This window comes from Sinocyclocheilus rhinocerous, unplaced genomic scaffold, assembly GCF_001515625.1.
Source record: "Sinocyclocheilus rhinocerous isolate Xijiao unplaced genomic scaffold, SAMN03320098_v1.1 scaffold789, whole genome shotgun sequence".
Lineage (NCBI taxonomy): Eukaryota > Metazoa > Chordata > Actinopteri > Cypriniformes > Cyprinidae > Sinocyclocheilus > Sinocyclocheilus rhinocerous.
The window spans coordinates 2,782,858-2,798,417 of record NW_015667306.1 but is presented as its reverse complement, the minus strand read 5'-3'; the positions used below and the strand labels follow the sequence as shown (position 1 = coordinate 2,798,417).

The window sequence follows — 15,560 nt, the reverse complement described above, 5'->3', positions numbered from 1 at the left end:
ACCTTGCTACGTGTACTACGTTAAGCTAACTGAGACTTGCTATAGCACTTGCGTATCATTGCTCTTTTGTTGATTCCATTGTCCTCATTTGTAAGTCGCTTTGGATAAAAGCGTCTGCTAAATGACTAAATGTAAATGTAAATATGTATATATAGCCATATAGTCTATATATAGTATATATATTGGCCATATAATGGAAGTCAAACTATTTAGTTAGTAAACATTCTTCAGAATGACTTCTTTGGTGTTCAGCAGAGGAAGGACAGTCATATAGGTCTGGATGACAGAATTTTCATTTTTGGATGAACTATACCTTTAACACTATATGACAAAAATGCTAAGATCTCATAGTTTGTAGTTGCAGTGGCATTCATTACTAAACTCATTTATAGCAGTCTGGATCCCATTGGCATCTCCAGTTAGGACAGTTTGTCTCACCTTAATGAATTCACAGGTGCCATTTTAGGGCAGTCAGAGACTCGAAGAATAAAAGCACTTTGCAAAGTTTTTATGCTGTAGTGAAATGCTTTTTATTTATTGACTGAACTTATATGACCCTTTAAATGTATGACAGCTAAGGCTAACTGATTGTGCCATTTGGCTTTTTGTGGTAACTGTAAATTACTAATTTCCTTAATCCTAAATAACAAAGACTCTGTTAATTAAGCCTAATTACTGCTTCAATTACTCTCCATATATGAATAATTAATGAGCACACGCACACCTTGTAATTGCAGCAACCTAATGTTTTTCAAAGTAGGTCCTTCAGGTCACTAACAGTGTGTTAGTGAGTTTTCTGCTGCAGTCACGTGATCGTGGTCTTTTTTCAGTGTGTTTGTGAATGTAACCGAGTGTTTTTGTATCATTGTGTGTGTTAACTGATAGAGGGGACAATAACAGTGCAGCTGGCAGGAAGTCTTGGAGCGGGGCCGCAGGCTGCAGAGCGACCGGTCAGAGCTCTCTGGGGGGTCTGAACGTGTGACTAGAACAGGACACTGATGCATATCTATAACTCACATACATGTAACATGTTTAAATGTGGGAGAAATGGGATCTAGTGCTAGATGATGAGAGGACACAATTGTGACTGAGGAGTAAAACCAAAGGAACTAGTAAACAGTGTAAAAGCTCTTACATTAATTCACTGATTTAAAGTCTAAATCTCCATTTTAAATCTCCAAAACCTTTTCATGACAGACATTAGTGTTGTTATTGTTAACTAAAAAAATATTCTAGTAAACAGTGTAAAAGCTCTTACATTAATTCACTGATTTAAAGTCTAAATCTCCATTTTTTGTGGTGGGACTACTACTGTGGGCACAAAAACCTTTTCATGACAGACATTAGTGTTGTTATTGTTAACTAAAAAAATATGAAAATTTGTTTTCAGTGAATGAAATAAAGCAGAAATCAAATAAAACATAAATATTGGATGAAAAACTAAAAAAAAAAAACTAAAAAAATTAATAAAAAATTAGAAACTAACTTAAAAATAAATTAAATAAGTTGGAGTACTAAAATTGCTAAAACTGAAAATAAAAAATGATAAAATTTATGTAAAAATATTTTTCAAAATAGTAAAAATGACAAAAGCACATAACAAAATAATTACAACTTTAACAAAAATGAAAACTGAAAATATGAAAAATTAAAGTTAATTTCAAATATTAAAATGCTATAAAATATAAATTAAAAAAATGCTGTAAATGCTAGAATATCACTGCCAGATATCTGATAAACATGTAGAAAATGGCTGTTGTTGTTGTTGTACATCATGAACGTATGCAGACATTCACAAAAGAAACAACAAGTTTACATTTTCCTAATTCAAGACAACAAACAGTCTGTCAAACTACCCACAGTTCCATGCAAACAAGAAAATTACGTTCCTTCCTTCTTAATATCCATTGTGCAAAATGTACCAGGTTTACAGGCAACATTATGCAACAAATGCTGTATAAGTTGTAATGAACCCGGGACATTCCTTTACGGAATGAATATGAGCGACTCAAAGGAGAGCAGGAAGGTAGAAGAATGATTAAAAGAAACTAAAGGAATGGATAGAGTGACCAATGAGAAAGACTAGAAGGTCATCAGGGCACAGAGATCCCTTAATAATGTAAATAAACACAGTTGACTGCTTCAGTCCTCAGATGTTCCTGTTCCGCCGGAGGCCTCATAATCCGTAAACACAATATCATAAGTTTCACTGATCACTTTATGGTTATCACTTGAGTGCACAGAGACTATGCAGCTCTCACATTTCCCTGTTTAGAGCACAAGGAGTCATTCTTGTGGATTAATTGTCTACTTTTCATGGGCCATATTTATCCAAGCATGTACTTTGCATTGTCCTCTCTATTTTTGGGGAGCGCACACACAGAGTTAATGAGCATGTGTTTGTGCATTTGCAACAGTCAGATGAGGTAGTAGATGAGGTCAGCATTTCCTTTGTGCTGCTTCCACTTCTCTCTAGTTTCCCGTGTTTCTCTGGATGTTCATGTGCATGTGAGGGTTATGTAATGTAATGTTTATTACGTTTTGTCTGGGGTACTTTGAAAATGGTCTTGATAGATTTGCATGACAAAAATCTTAAATTAGCTAATTCACTTGGCCTCTTCTGGTGAAGTGAGGAGGATACTTGCACAGTTATGGGAAAAGCCTGCTGTTATCAGAACAAAGGCTTTGGTGTTGGATGCCACAATGTCATGTCTAACGTCTCCATGGGAAGAGGCTTTGATCGGGATCTTCACACCCTTGAACCAAACAGAGACCAAATGTGATTAAGACTTTAGGGATTTCTGCCCGGAGATTTGGAGCTCTGCTGGGTTCCAGGCTCAATGCTGGCATTCCATCCTATTCTGCTTCAGACTCCACAGAGAAGCTCCGTGATTCCCAGGGGATTCACACCTCGCCACTAATCCTTTCCAGCGGCAGAGGCGCTATTAAGACTTATCATAACGAGATTTCAGCCACCAGCCACCTCACTGTGGAATTTGATTAGAAACACCTGCAGCAGAGAGATGCACTATTCTCTCACTGTCGAGACAGGAGAGATCAAAGAAGACTGAGCGAGAGTGAGAAGGATGCTTGCGTTTGTATATTATTATATTATATAAATTTCAATTTCAATATATTAATCATTTAATTTTCATTTAATTTTCATTATATTATAATTTAAAAACAAACAAAAATCTGAAATCTTGGCTGAAATAAGTTTAATTTAAAGTAATAAAATGACTAAAATTAAAACTGATATTTAAAAAAAATAATGCTTCATAGAAATACTTTTTAAAGAAATACTTGTAAATAAAATTTACAAAAGCACATCACAAAATTACTAAAACTAAAATGAAAACTGAAAATATAAAAAAGTCCATTCAAAATATTAATAAATACTGTAATATTACTGTATATCAATAATACTAAAATAACACTGCCTGTATCTGGTAAATAATACATTTATGTTAATAATACATAAAAAATAATATAAAAATACATAATTAAAAATGCATAATGCAATATGATGTATAAATAATATAATTAAATACATCATATAAAATAGGTATTTACAGAATTTGACAGTGTTGTGCTGCTTTCTAAAGGCTAGTGAGAAATCATAATATCAATCACAATTATTGAATTTAGTTTACAGCCAGTTTTATGTTTCTAACTATTCTAATTGTGGGAAGAAAAAATGTCAACTTAATAGAAACAAAATATTGTCCAGATAATAAAATATATCTAAAATATATAGTTGCATATATTTATTTATTTATTAGAAAGGTGATATGTCGTAAATTATATTTTTCATCAAATTAGATCAAATATCAAAGTGGCATTTTTTAAAGACGAGTATAAAAACATTTTTTAATGAAATTATTTCACAAAATGATTTTTAAATGGGTCTTCAGTTGCCCATTTTCCACAAGTTGATTTGATTCTTTAGGGTCTTAATGAAAAGTCTATAACATACTTTGGTTAAAATTTCTCAATGGTAGTGTAAAACAACACCCTTTTAACCCTGTCAAAAACAGCTCTGCACACAGCAACCGGTTTTGGTGCATGTTTCTTTAAATGCTAATGAGCTCTGCTCACCCCGCCCCTCTCTTCTGTGCTCTGAGAGACTGTTTACTTTAGCCGTGGAACTTGCTAACTAGCACGTTATTAGGAAAGGCAATTAGCAAAGATTCATAAAAAAACCTGGTACTCACTTCTTCTGTAGGTGAGGCTGGATCACGAATGATTCGCGCGAACATAAACGCATTTAGGTAGATGGGGTTCAAAAACAAAGGTAATCCTCTGTGTCTTCAGCGGCTCAGATGTCAAGAGTAAATAACGACTGCTATCTTCATTATTACATCCAATAACAAAACACCTCAATCGCTTAGGAGTCATTCTTGTCTACATAGGTAAAACACCAGTGTCAATCAACAATCGTGGGAGGGGCTTGGGTCTGTGTGATGTCACACAACCAAGAAGCTGAGAACGGCTTGATTTGAGAAAGGGGATATTATTTATAGGGATTAAAAAAAAACACTGAGTGGATTTTTATCATTATAGGGTGGATGTGTGCAAACACTGCCAACACACATTTATGTTCAAACAACATGTAAAAGGGAATTTTGCATCCGATGACCCCTTTAAGTTTCAAAAGATTAGACAATATATAACAAAACAAAACCAAAGTGAATAGTTTTCACACACGGCTGGTTAGGGGTTGGAGGGAGTTTATATGGAAGAGGAATTTCAGTAACCTTAGCAGAGATGGAGGAGCGCAACATAATTAGCCTTTGAGATCTCAGACTGCACTGAGGAGGAACTGAGGAGAGATATCTGGGGGTCATTCAGCAGAGGACGGGTCTCTGACCAGCTGGTTTGAAGTTCACAGGGTTGAAAGGTGCTGATCCTGAGGGGATCCTCTCATTATATCATCACAGGCTGTGGGAGAATGTCCAGGGATCTGTTTGGGTTAGTGTGTTTGTATGAGGTGCAGGATGTACTGAGGCTCTGTGAGTGGTTTGGAGGCCATGCAGCTCATTTTGGGTAACTTTAGGGTAACAGTTGGAATCTGGGTGGGAATGGTGTAGGTTGGGTTTAAACAAAGGGGAAGGACTGGCTTTGAGGAGGGGGTGGAATTAAGTTGAAGAGAGCTTAAAAAGAGTGAAGTGATTCATGATGATTCCAGCACGATTGAAAACGAAGAAAAACCTTGTCTTTTTCTGCTCTTGGACACACTCTTAAGATTGCAGCCCAAATCGTTTTCCCCTCAAGTGTCAGATTTATTGTTGAGTGAACAGCTAAAATCACTCTGAATCTGACATTTTAAATTCTGAAAATGGAAATGGATATGTGATTTTTATTTTTTTTGTGCAATTTGACTTCAGTTTGAAGAGTCAGGTTGAAATTTAGGCAATTTTATGTCATTTAGATATGAAACAACAGAATCAGTGTGATGAAACAGTCACACAAGAAATTCAGATTTGAGCAGGTAATTATAATTGTGCACAATGCCTCTCAGAGTAAGTTGAGCCTGAATGTCCTCAAACACTGGACCAGTATAAACACTTTTGTACAATTAGTTGCTTGTTGTTTTTTGTCATAGTTGGAGTTTGTTTACATTAAGGACTGATTGTTGTGCCCTGCAGCAGAGCCACAGTGCAGTTAGAGATCTGGATTGGCTGCAGGAACATACTTTATAAGAAGCGCTGAAGCAGAAATACCTGATAGCCACGTTAGTGGAACCATGTGCGTAAGCACTCGCAGAGAGCCGCCCTGGAAACTGTTACTCTCAGGGAGTCACGCTATCCCTCTTTCTCCTCTTTCTCAAACTTTATGTTTAATCTCATTCAAGGCACTGTTTTATCCAAGTACTCTGCTATTAATATTAATATCCACATTCTCAGCTGTGACAGAGAAATTCCTGTTGCCATGTCAGTATGCACCTGGATTTATTTAGAGGAACGGAGCAGAATCTACCCTCCAACCTTTTAGACAAGAAGTGTCTATCCTAGAGCATTCAAGGTACTCCAGGGGGCCCATGGTGAATATATGTAACATAAAATATTTTTTTAACTTTTTAAATTGATTATATTATATTATATTATATTATGTTATATGTTATGTTATGTTATGTTATGTTATATTTGGACCATATACTTATATAAAAGAAGCCAACTAGTGGTCAGCATACAGGTGAACTCCTGCAATACTGTTTAAAAAGCATCACAGGATGAACCTCATGCAGTTGGTTGAGTAGAAATCCAAAGGAAAAATGAGGATTGTGTCTTCAGCTGCTTCTTGAAAGAAGTGATCTCAGCAGTGGAGATTGGCAGCTCATTTTACCAGAGAGGAACAGATAGGGTGAAAGTTTTGGAGAGTGACTTTGTGCCTCGGTGTGAAGGAACAAAAAGGCATCTCTTATTAAGTTGCTGGCAGGAGAGAGTATACACTTGTAGGAGTGAATTAAGGTAGGGATGTACAGTTCCAGTAGTTAGAAAAATATTAATAATAAGGGTTAAATAGGTCCATATTGGTTTATTAAGGCCATAAGATCATCAGGTATTCACCCAAATATGAATTCTTCCCCACAGACGGTAATGGTACATGGTAAAATGGTATGATGGACAGGAAGGGAAGGTTGAGACAACAGAAACGTTGTCCTCCCATGCTTAAGTCTGCTACTTTGACATCATCAGAATTCAAACCTCAGCTAAAATGGCATGTGGGGGGCTGCATGTGGATGAGTGAACAGAACAAGGAATGTCTTATGAGAAGTCTGAGTCAGACTGGCACTGGCTTTCTCTTTGCCTGTCTGTCCCGGTGGCAGAGAGGTCACTGGGATGGGAGTGCAGTCTGATCTCTCCTGGCGACTCAAGACTGTGTTCCTCCTGCATGTGGCTCTTTGAAGTGCATTGGGAGTGTGTTCAGAAGTGCACTGAGGGTGTGTGTAATTGATTGGACTAGCAGGCTCTTTGCAGATTATTCCACATGGTCAGACTGCTCTTAGCACACTGCAGCAGGCTAAATATATACCCCTCAATGCCCATCCGAGAATTAAACTCTAACACTGATTCACAAACACATAACTCACTGCTAATGCTTGCTTATCTGTTTTTAATTGAGCTGTTACATTGCTCATTCATTTTATGCTGTGCTAACTAAGGGCTGTACAGTTATGGCATGTAATAGTAGAACATTATTAAGGAAAAGTGTCTTTGGTGAGATGGACAAGTATGTTAGTGCCCACTAGTATCAAAGTTTAAAGGATGCTGTTCAATCCCTGCAAAGGGCACCATTACCATTTTGCCCTTGTAAGCATTTTTTTTATTGATTATATTTATATTATAATTACATAATAATAATAATAATAATAATACATGAACAGCCCTAGGATCTGTAATTAGCAAATTCCTATGTAAACAGTAAACTGTGGTGGGACATATCATCCTTTTGTTTAAATGACCAATAGCCTTTGTCCAACTACTAAAAATTTTAAAATTAAATCACAACCTGCAGTTCAAATGGGATGGGGAAAAAGAGTAGAAATGGCAGTTATTGTGATTGCTATATATATATATATATATACATATATATATAATTGCTAACTAATTAGTAATTATATACTAATAATATATTAGATGACATGACAATGTTTTTTTACAGTGTACAATATAGATGGTCTCAAAAAAAACAGACATTGACTAAAGGCTACGGAAGTTGAATTTTGATATCATGTGGTCTTTAACCACAGATTGCTGTAATAACTCAAGGCACTTAAATTCAAAAACCTGTAATAAGACCATGATCTCATTCTGTGGCAATATTGTGTAAAGTTACAGGGAGAAATTTCACCACTTTGGTCAAGTGGCCATGTCTAAAGATTCAAATTTCTTTTGTGTTTGAAATCAAAAACTGTGCAATTATATGACCTAAAATTATATGATCCATTTTAAAGGTTACATGACAATCAGCCCATCTAGACAGTAATCTTAATTCCTTGTCTTCCTGTTTTTCTGTCCTCAGAGTGTGTGTCCTGGGTGTGTGTTCGCCATGGCTCTAGTTCAGGCACTGCCTGTGCCCACTGATCACCCCAAACCCAGCGCTGACATTCAGCAGTGCTGCTCAGTGTCTCACTCCGCCACTGTAGCCGCGACAGGCACCATGGGCTCTGTCAGCAGCCTCATCTCTGGACGTACCTACCAGGAGCGTCACTGCCGAGCTGCCAGCGACTTTGGCGGCAAGTATCGCAAACCCACACCAGCTACGAGCTGCTTCAGACAGCAAGAGGGCACGCTGCGCAGCGCCAGCTCACAGGAGCAGCTTCTCACCAGCCAGCCTCCTCTACCAGCTAAGAACAGGTCCTCTGCCCTCATCTCTGCTGGCAATGGCAACTATGGCTATTTGAGTGACGAACCAGTGGGCGACTGGAATGATAATCATGTGACCACGTGCAGCCCGTCCAGTGATACCGAAGAGCCTCCTGATAACAGAGGCATGAATGGTAACATTGGTGGCCCTCCTCCCAAACTCGTCCCAGTGTCAGGCAGGCTGGAAAAGGTGAGTCTGGGGGTGTTTGCGAGGTACACATAAAAGAAAAATCCTTATAGATCAAACAAGAATAAGCACAAGTGCTTTAAAAGTAGTACAGGCTACACATTTATTGTTTTTAACTAGACCATTTATTTTAGTAACTAATTCAAAATTCTGCCCATTGTTATACTGTCAAGGTCTCATTCATTTGTTTTACTGTAAAGAACAGTAGTTTTGCTGATGCTCATTACACACAGTGGGCAGTACATCTAATTGGCTATTCATTTCTATTGATCGAAGAGAGCCTTTAATCACTGCAATATGTCAATATGCCATCACTTACTGTACACATTTATTCAATGACACCTCAGTTACACCTTTAACCAAAATAGTGGTTGCTGTTGTTGGCTTCATGCTTTATTATGTAAATACATAACAATTCAAAAGTTTGGGGTCAGCCAGATTTTTTATTGAAAAAATAATTATTCAGCAAAGACACAATAAGGACAGTAAAGACATTTATAATGTTACAAAAAAGTTCTTTTAACTTTATATTCAACAAGAATTCTTAAAATTAAAAGCATGGTTTCTATAAAGAAATGGATAATGACATTGATAATAAGAAATGTTCCTTGAGCATCAGATCGTCCTATTAGAGTGATTTCTGAAGGATCATGTGACACTAAAGGCTGGAGTAATGGATACTAAAAATTCAGCTTTTCCATCACAGGAGTAAATTATATTTTAAAATATATTAAAACACAAAATAGTTACTTTATATTGTAACAATATCTCACAATATTGCTGTTTTACTGTATTTTTGATACATATTCTTCAAAAAAATAAAAAATCTTACCAACCCCAAAGTTTTGAACTGCACTGTAGTTAGCGTTTTAGTCTAAATACATGTGTATTTAGTTAAAATACCATTTACTTTTGATCACAGAGTATGGAGAAGATACTGATCCGTCCCACTGCCTTTAAGCCTGTTGTGCCCAAGAATCGCAACTCCGTGCAATACCTGTCTCCACGGTCAGGGGGCAGTCTGTCTGAAAGCCAGGGCAGCCTCAACCTCTTACTTCCTGGCACTGGAGCAGGGTTTGGCTGTACAGAGAAGCGTAACTCTTACAGTGGGGGGCGCAACGCGCGGAGTAGCCAGTCCTGCACTATGTCTGACTCAGGCCGCAACTCACTCTCCAGCCTACCCACCTACAGCAGCACAGGGTACAGCCTGGCACAGAGCGAGGTACCCACCGGGCACATGGAAACCACACGCTCCGGCGGTGGCCACGGACACTCTAACTCCGACAGTGGTCGGTCATCATCCAGTAAGAGCACGGGGTCTTTAAGTGGCCGTGGCCAGCCCCTCTCAGACAGCGGATCGTGTGGCCGCTCCCCGGCTCCAGGAGAAGGGTATGAAGGCGTCATTCGGGAACTTGAGGAGAAGCTGAGGGAAAGAGACCTGGAGCTGCAGCAACTCAGGGACAACCTGGATGAGAACGAGGCAGCCATCTGTCAGGTGACAATCACAGTTTTCTACCAGCTATTAGTGCCATTTGACAGGGAATTGTTAGATACAGTGGATACAACGTAAGTAAAATCATGTATCTTTTCCATGCAGGTGTATGAGGAGAAACAGAAGCGTTGCGAGCAAGAGTTGGAGGACCTTCGGCAGAGCTGTGCATCAAAAATGAAGCAGGTGCAGCTGAAGGCACAGCGGGCGCAACAGGTCATGCAGTTGCAGGTGTTTCAGCTGCAGCAGGAGAAGAAGAAACTGCAAGAGGACTTCTCCCAACTGCTGCAGGAACGGGAGGCGTTGGAGAAGAGATGTGCCTCTTTTGAGAAGGAGCAGACTCAGCTAGGTCCTCGTCTAGAAGAGACAAAGTGGGAGGTAAGACCTAGTAGCCATTTAGATCTAGCAAAGAGCAATAATTACATTCAATGAACTTGAATGCTTCTGTATTGCAGGTCTGTCAGAAGTCAGGTGAGATCTCTCTGCTGAAGCAGCAGCTGAAGGACGTACAGGCTGATCTTGGCCAGAAGGCCAGCGAGATTATTGCTTTAAAGGCCCAGTTGAGAGAGGCTCGTTCGGAGCTTCAAGCTAGCCAGGCTCGCTCGCAGGAAGCCCACGCCACAGCCCGCACTCGTACACTCGAACTTGAAGTTTGCGAGAATGAGTTGCAGCGTCGTAAAAGCGAAGCGGAGCTCCTGCGGGAGAAGGTGGGCCGTTTGGAGGAAGAGTCCCTCCGTCTTAAAGAGGCCCTGGCAGTGCATCCGTCCCAAACTCTTCCTTCTAAGGGTCAATGCATGAGCTTGCCCCTTCCCCAAAGCCGTGGAGGAATTGTACACGGGATTAGCCCTGCTTTCCGGGACAACGGCAGAGAAGAGCAGTTTCTAGCATACGAGAGCGATGAAGCGAAGATGCAGCGTCAGAGTGTGGATGTGCTTCACGGTCTCCGTCAGCAGGTGGACCGACTGCGGGCTGAGCTGATGTATGAGAGGAGGCGGAGTGAGGACCAGCTGGAGGCCTTTGAAGATGAACGCAGGGTGTGGCAGGAGGAGAAAGACAAGGTGATCCGTTACCAGAAGCAGCTGCAGCAGAACTACATCCAGATGTACCGCAGAAACCGAGACCTAGAACGTGTGATGAGGGAACTTAGTCTTGAGCTGGAGAACAGGGACATGGAGGAGTTTGACATGCGTAGCAATGAGATCCATTTCGAGGAGATCACTGCCACTGAAATCTAACCCACATCTCACTCTGCCATCGCAAAATGAATTTCCACTGTGCTTGTGTGAGGAGCACTGGCCTTCACTGCAGTGTCATTTGGCATGCTTCTCCACACTATTTCAGAAAGACTTATGTTCAAGGCAAGTTATTGTTGTGATGTCTGCGGAGGCCAGTAAAACATGGAACGTTTGTATTTAGACATCTATATGATCACTTCCTGCCTCGGAAACCTGTGAGGGACTTCAGATGAATGTACAATGACTGTGAACAGCAGTTAATTGATGCCACTGGTGAAGGGAAGGATGTCCTCAAAGATGGTGCTTTGTTCCTGACAAACCCCTATAGTACAACTAGGGCTGTAATTTAGCTTAATTCTAAAAAATTTTTTTAAAAAGTCACGCAAAAAATATCGCATTTAATCCCCCGTTGACCTGAAATGTGAATTTTTTTACACAGGAAGTTCACAAAAGACGTGTTTTTCCATTCAAAAGCATCTACGCAGTGGTGCAGATGTGCAGGGCTCTCAAGTTATTTTTAAAGTTCAACTACTTTGAAGTGTAAGATGTTGACATAAACAGCAGGATGCGACATAATGGCCAAAGACATTTGTAGCATAGAGCGAATGCTAGAATGTGTCCTTTGTGAACTACCTTGGGCAGATTGACAAATCCAGTTTCTAAATGGGTTGATGTGAACTGCAGACCAATGATGGGCTTATGTTTAATGATATCAAAATAAAAAAAATTACGAACGTCCATTCAATACTTTACATGCCTGCTATCATATTTGGATTTTTTTCTCAACAAATATTGATGTATGCAGTTATTTGAGATTCATTTGATTACTTCAATTACTTAATTGGCAGCCTCAATTAATGTAATCCAACCAGAAAAGACTGTCCCTTCAACGAAATATACTGATATGGCTATGAGATTAAAAGACCAATGGGAGGAAATACAGCATGTAGGCTAAGGGTTTCATGGAGTTTATCATATCCTATATAGTACAGAGCACACTACTTGCCTCGCCCATTGTACCAGCATTAACACTGATGGGAAGAGACTTGGAGGCACTCTATTGAGCATCTCATGTTAAGTCACAGAATCTGCAGTTTTGTTGCATTTTCACTCAGTGCTTCCCTTTTTTTTTTTTTTTTTTTTTTTTACAAAACAGTGTAATATACTCTCAATGATCTTACAGTAAAGCAGACACTTTATTTATGTGATAATCATCTTAATATTCTTTTCATTCAAGGCCAAATGATTAATTTCAGTATTGGCCAGAATGGTTCACTGTTTATGATTAGTCTAGTCTTGTATTGCTTCTGTTCATTTTTATCTACATTGATCATTGACTACCTGAGAATCAGAAGATATGATGCCATATTTTTCTCACTCTGCTCAGATTATCATCCCTCATGTTGTCAGGTTCATCTCTGTAGCACAGATATGTTATTAGTGTACGAAGAGCTCTCTTACCCCTGGACAATGTCCTGTGCATTTCTTCCTGACATGTCAATCACTCCCCTAAAAAATACATGTGTAAATATTCCTCATATTGTAATATTATTGACATATTCAATATATTTGTTTTTACAACACACAAAATATCTTGAAGGTGTAACCACTGTGAATAGACCAAAGCAAATTAACGTTTAATCTTTTTGCCCTCATGTATGTGCTTGTGTATGTTTCCTTTGTCAATCTGTAGTCTTTGTAGTCATGTATGTATATTTTCCTATTGTATATTTCTTGTAAAAAAGTGTTTTTAATTATAGAAAGTTGCCTCATTTTGAGTCTGGTGTTTTTGAAAATTTACAACAAAATTTTCAAAATAAAGTCAACAATTTTATTTTACATTTTTAGAGCTTCGTTTAACCTATTATATTCATATTCTAATTATAAAATGTTTAGAAATGCATGTTGAAGAACTACTGTATAATAACGCAAGTACACCATGAATACATCTTCCAATTTTTTGTGCCCTACCCTTATTACTACAGTGAGCCTATAATAATTTTAGAACTGTCAAAACAGATTTCGCAAGAAACTGCATGTTTCTGTCATTCCTCCCTGCGTGTTTACATCAAATAAAGGTAAACAGGGTGGCTACTATTGGTGGAAGGTGTAGCTTGAAGCTACAACAAATGAACCTTTAACTGAAAAGAGTTTGCAAACAAAAAGGGAAAGTGACAGTGTGTGTAATAAAACATGAATCAACACCAGCTTGGTTTTAGTTTACAAAGCATCACATTTTCTGAGCATTGACTGGGTTCACAAAACAATGTTGGTAAATGCTGGTAACAATGCCAAACTCCAAACCAGTTACTACTAGTACTTTTTACTAGTACTACTAGTATGTTTGTCTATAAATAGCCTACTAGCCGAGTTAAAACGGTTTACACCCTTTTTCCTGAACTGATATGAAATCTTGATGGTTAATTTTAATGTCAGCACACTGGCACGCATTTGTAATGTTATTTTAAAACAATTATATTTGTTATATTTGTCATATATCGTCTTTCTTTAATCCTTAAATCCTCTAGAGCTTGTAACACTCCAAAGAGAAAGGAAAAATTGAAATCGCATCATATGACCTCTTTAAATTCGATCAGGCACACCCGTGCGCTTAAAACAGTCAAATTCTTCCACGTAGAATAACCAAAGCACAACTCGCGTAATCAAAACAATGTTCCTCCGCATTAACTTGTAGTTCTATGCTTCAACCACTAGAGGTTACAATAGCGTATCTTTAATAATGTGTACTTTATCATTTAGAATCAGAATTAGAGTCGAAAGAGCATACACAATGGAAGCCGGCAATATTTAACCCTTTTATTTATAATCACACAATGACTTTTGTAATAAAACAAATTGCAAAAATGCAGACCAGATGCTTTGCAGATGCGTAGGCCTACAGAGAAAAACGTTCAGTATATAACACTGATCCTACAATCATCACAACGTTTAGATCTTAATTGCACAGTCCATATGTGCAGCTTTAAGGCACAAATATAAAAAATGCTAAGTATAAGCATAAGTTGCCAAAAATAGAAATTCTCTTAGAGCACAGGATGTGAACTGAGACATGGATCCTCATTTGTAATAATCCCCCAGACATTCACTAAACCAAACCAGCAATTTAAAAGAAAAAAAAAGACCTAATCTCAATCTCAATCCATACTGTGGCTGTGTGTAATCTCTCTCAGGCATAACTGTAACCCGGATGGATGGGTAGTGTTATGACTTATGATTATCAGCATGTCATGCCAGTGCGCTCTTATCTAGCTCCAGGCTTAAACCGCAACCAAAAATAGAAACCCTTAATATCACATGTTTATACAGGGTTTCAGATCCTTTAATGGTGGAAATGATGAGTTATGACTGTTTTATTAGATTTTATAGAATGAACTGAAAATAGAAAAGGAATAGATTCAAAAGCAAATAACTCAACAGGAAGGGAAAAGGTCAGCATCTGTGAATGGCCAATAGCACTTGCTGGAAGCCCATTTTTGGATTCTTGCTCAGGGACCGGACATGATGGCATGATTTCTCTTTCAAACCAAGCAAGTGTCCACCGTTTATACCCTGCAGCCCCAAGGCCCCGATATACTTCAAGCTAAATTCAAGAACTGGTGTGATGTCATTTTGAACAAAATCAGGCGTAATGTTAGTTAGAGTTTGTTTCAGGAATTCAAAGTAGCTTGACTGAAAAGTTTGCTTCAGCTGTAAACACCTTTAAACTACCATTGGTCCATGGCGATTATGTAATACAGTAGATAAATGTGCTCTGGGGCTCTGCCTTCTTTGATGGTGAAATCTTCTTCTGTTCATTTCTTCTGTTCAGGCTGTCAAGATCAGACATGAGTAAAAACATGAACACACTGGAGAGCTGAAGTTGCAATTCTAATTGAAAGTGACACTGATACTGTTTGTTTCATGTTTAGTACTGTAAATCTGCTTGCTTTATCTATTGTATAAAGCTATGTAAATATGACACGACTTGACTGGAGTGCCAAATTGCAGAGCTTGTGCAAACATATCCACTTCGCTATGATCAGATGCTTTCTTAAAGGAATGGTTCACCCAAAAATGCAGAAAATTTGCTGATAATTTACTAACCCTCAGATTATCCAGACTAAAGTCTTGAGGATTACTGTGATGTTTTTATCAGCTGTTTGGACTCGTCATTCTGACGGCACCCATTCACTGATCCATTGATGAGCATTTCTCAAGTTATGTTATTTCTCCAAATCTGTTTCAATTAAGAAACAAACTCATCTACATCTTAGATGCCT

The 15,560-nt window shown here is 38.4% G+C and overlaps 1 protein-coding gene across 2 annotated transcripts in view; it reads left to right on the top strand.

Moving 5' to 3' along the window:
• Positions 1–11,645, top strand: part of LOC107733684 (leucine zipper putative tumor suppressor 2 homolog) — a 61,392-nt gene extending 49,747 nt beyond the window's left edge. The window contains exons 3-7 of one of the 2 annotated variants that reach the window (XM_016545416.1): positions 8,026–8,559; positions 9,479–10,051; positions 10,154–10,423; positions 10,501–11,323; positions 11,360–11,645. In XM_016545416.1, the coding sequence (XP_016400902.1) occupies positions 8,053–8,559; positions 9,479–10,051; positions 10,154–10,423; positions 10,501–11,280 (2,130 nt within the window). In that variant the 5' untranslated portion in view covers positions 8,026–8,052 and the 3' untranslated portion in view covers positions 11,281–11,323; positions 11,360–11,645. Of the gene's footprint in view, positions 1–8,025; positions 8,560–9,478; positions 10,052–10,153; positions 10,424–10,500 lie in introns of both variants that reach the window. The other variant, XM_016545415.1, reaches the window with a different exon arrangement.
• The last annotated feature ends 3,915 nt before the right edge of the window (positions 11,646–15,560 follow it).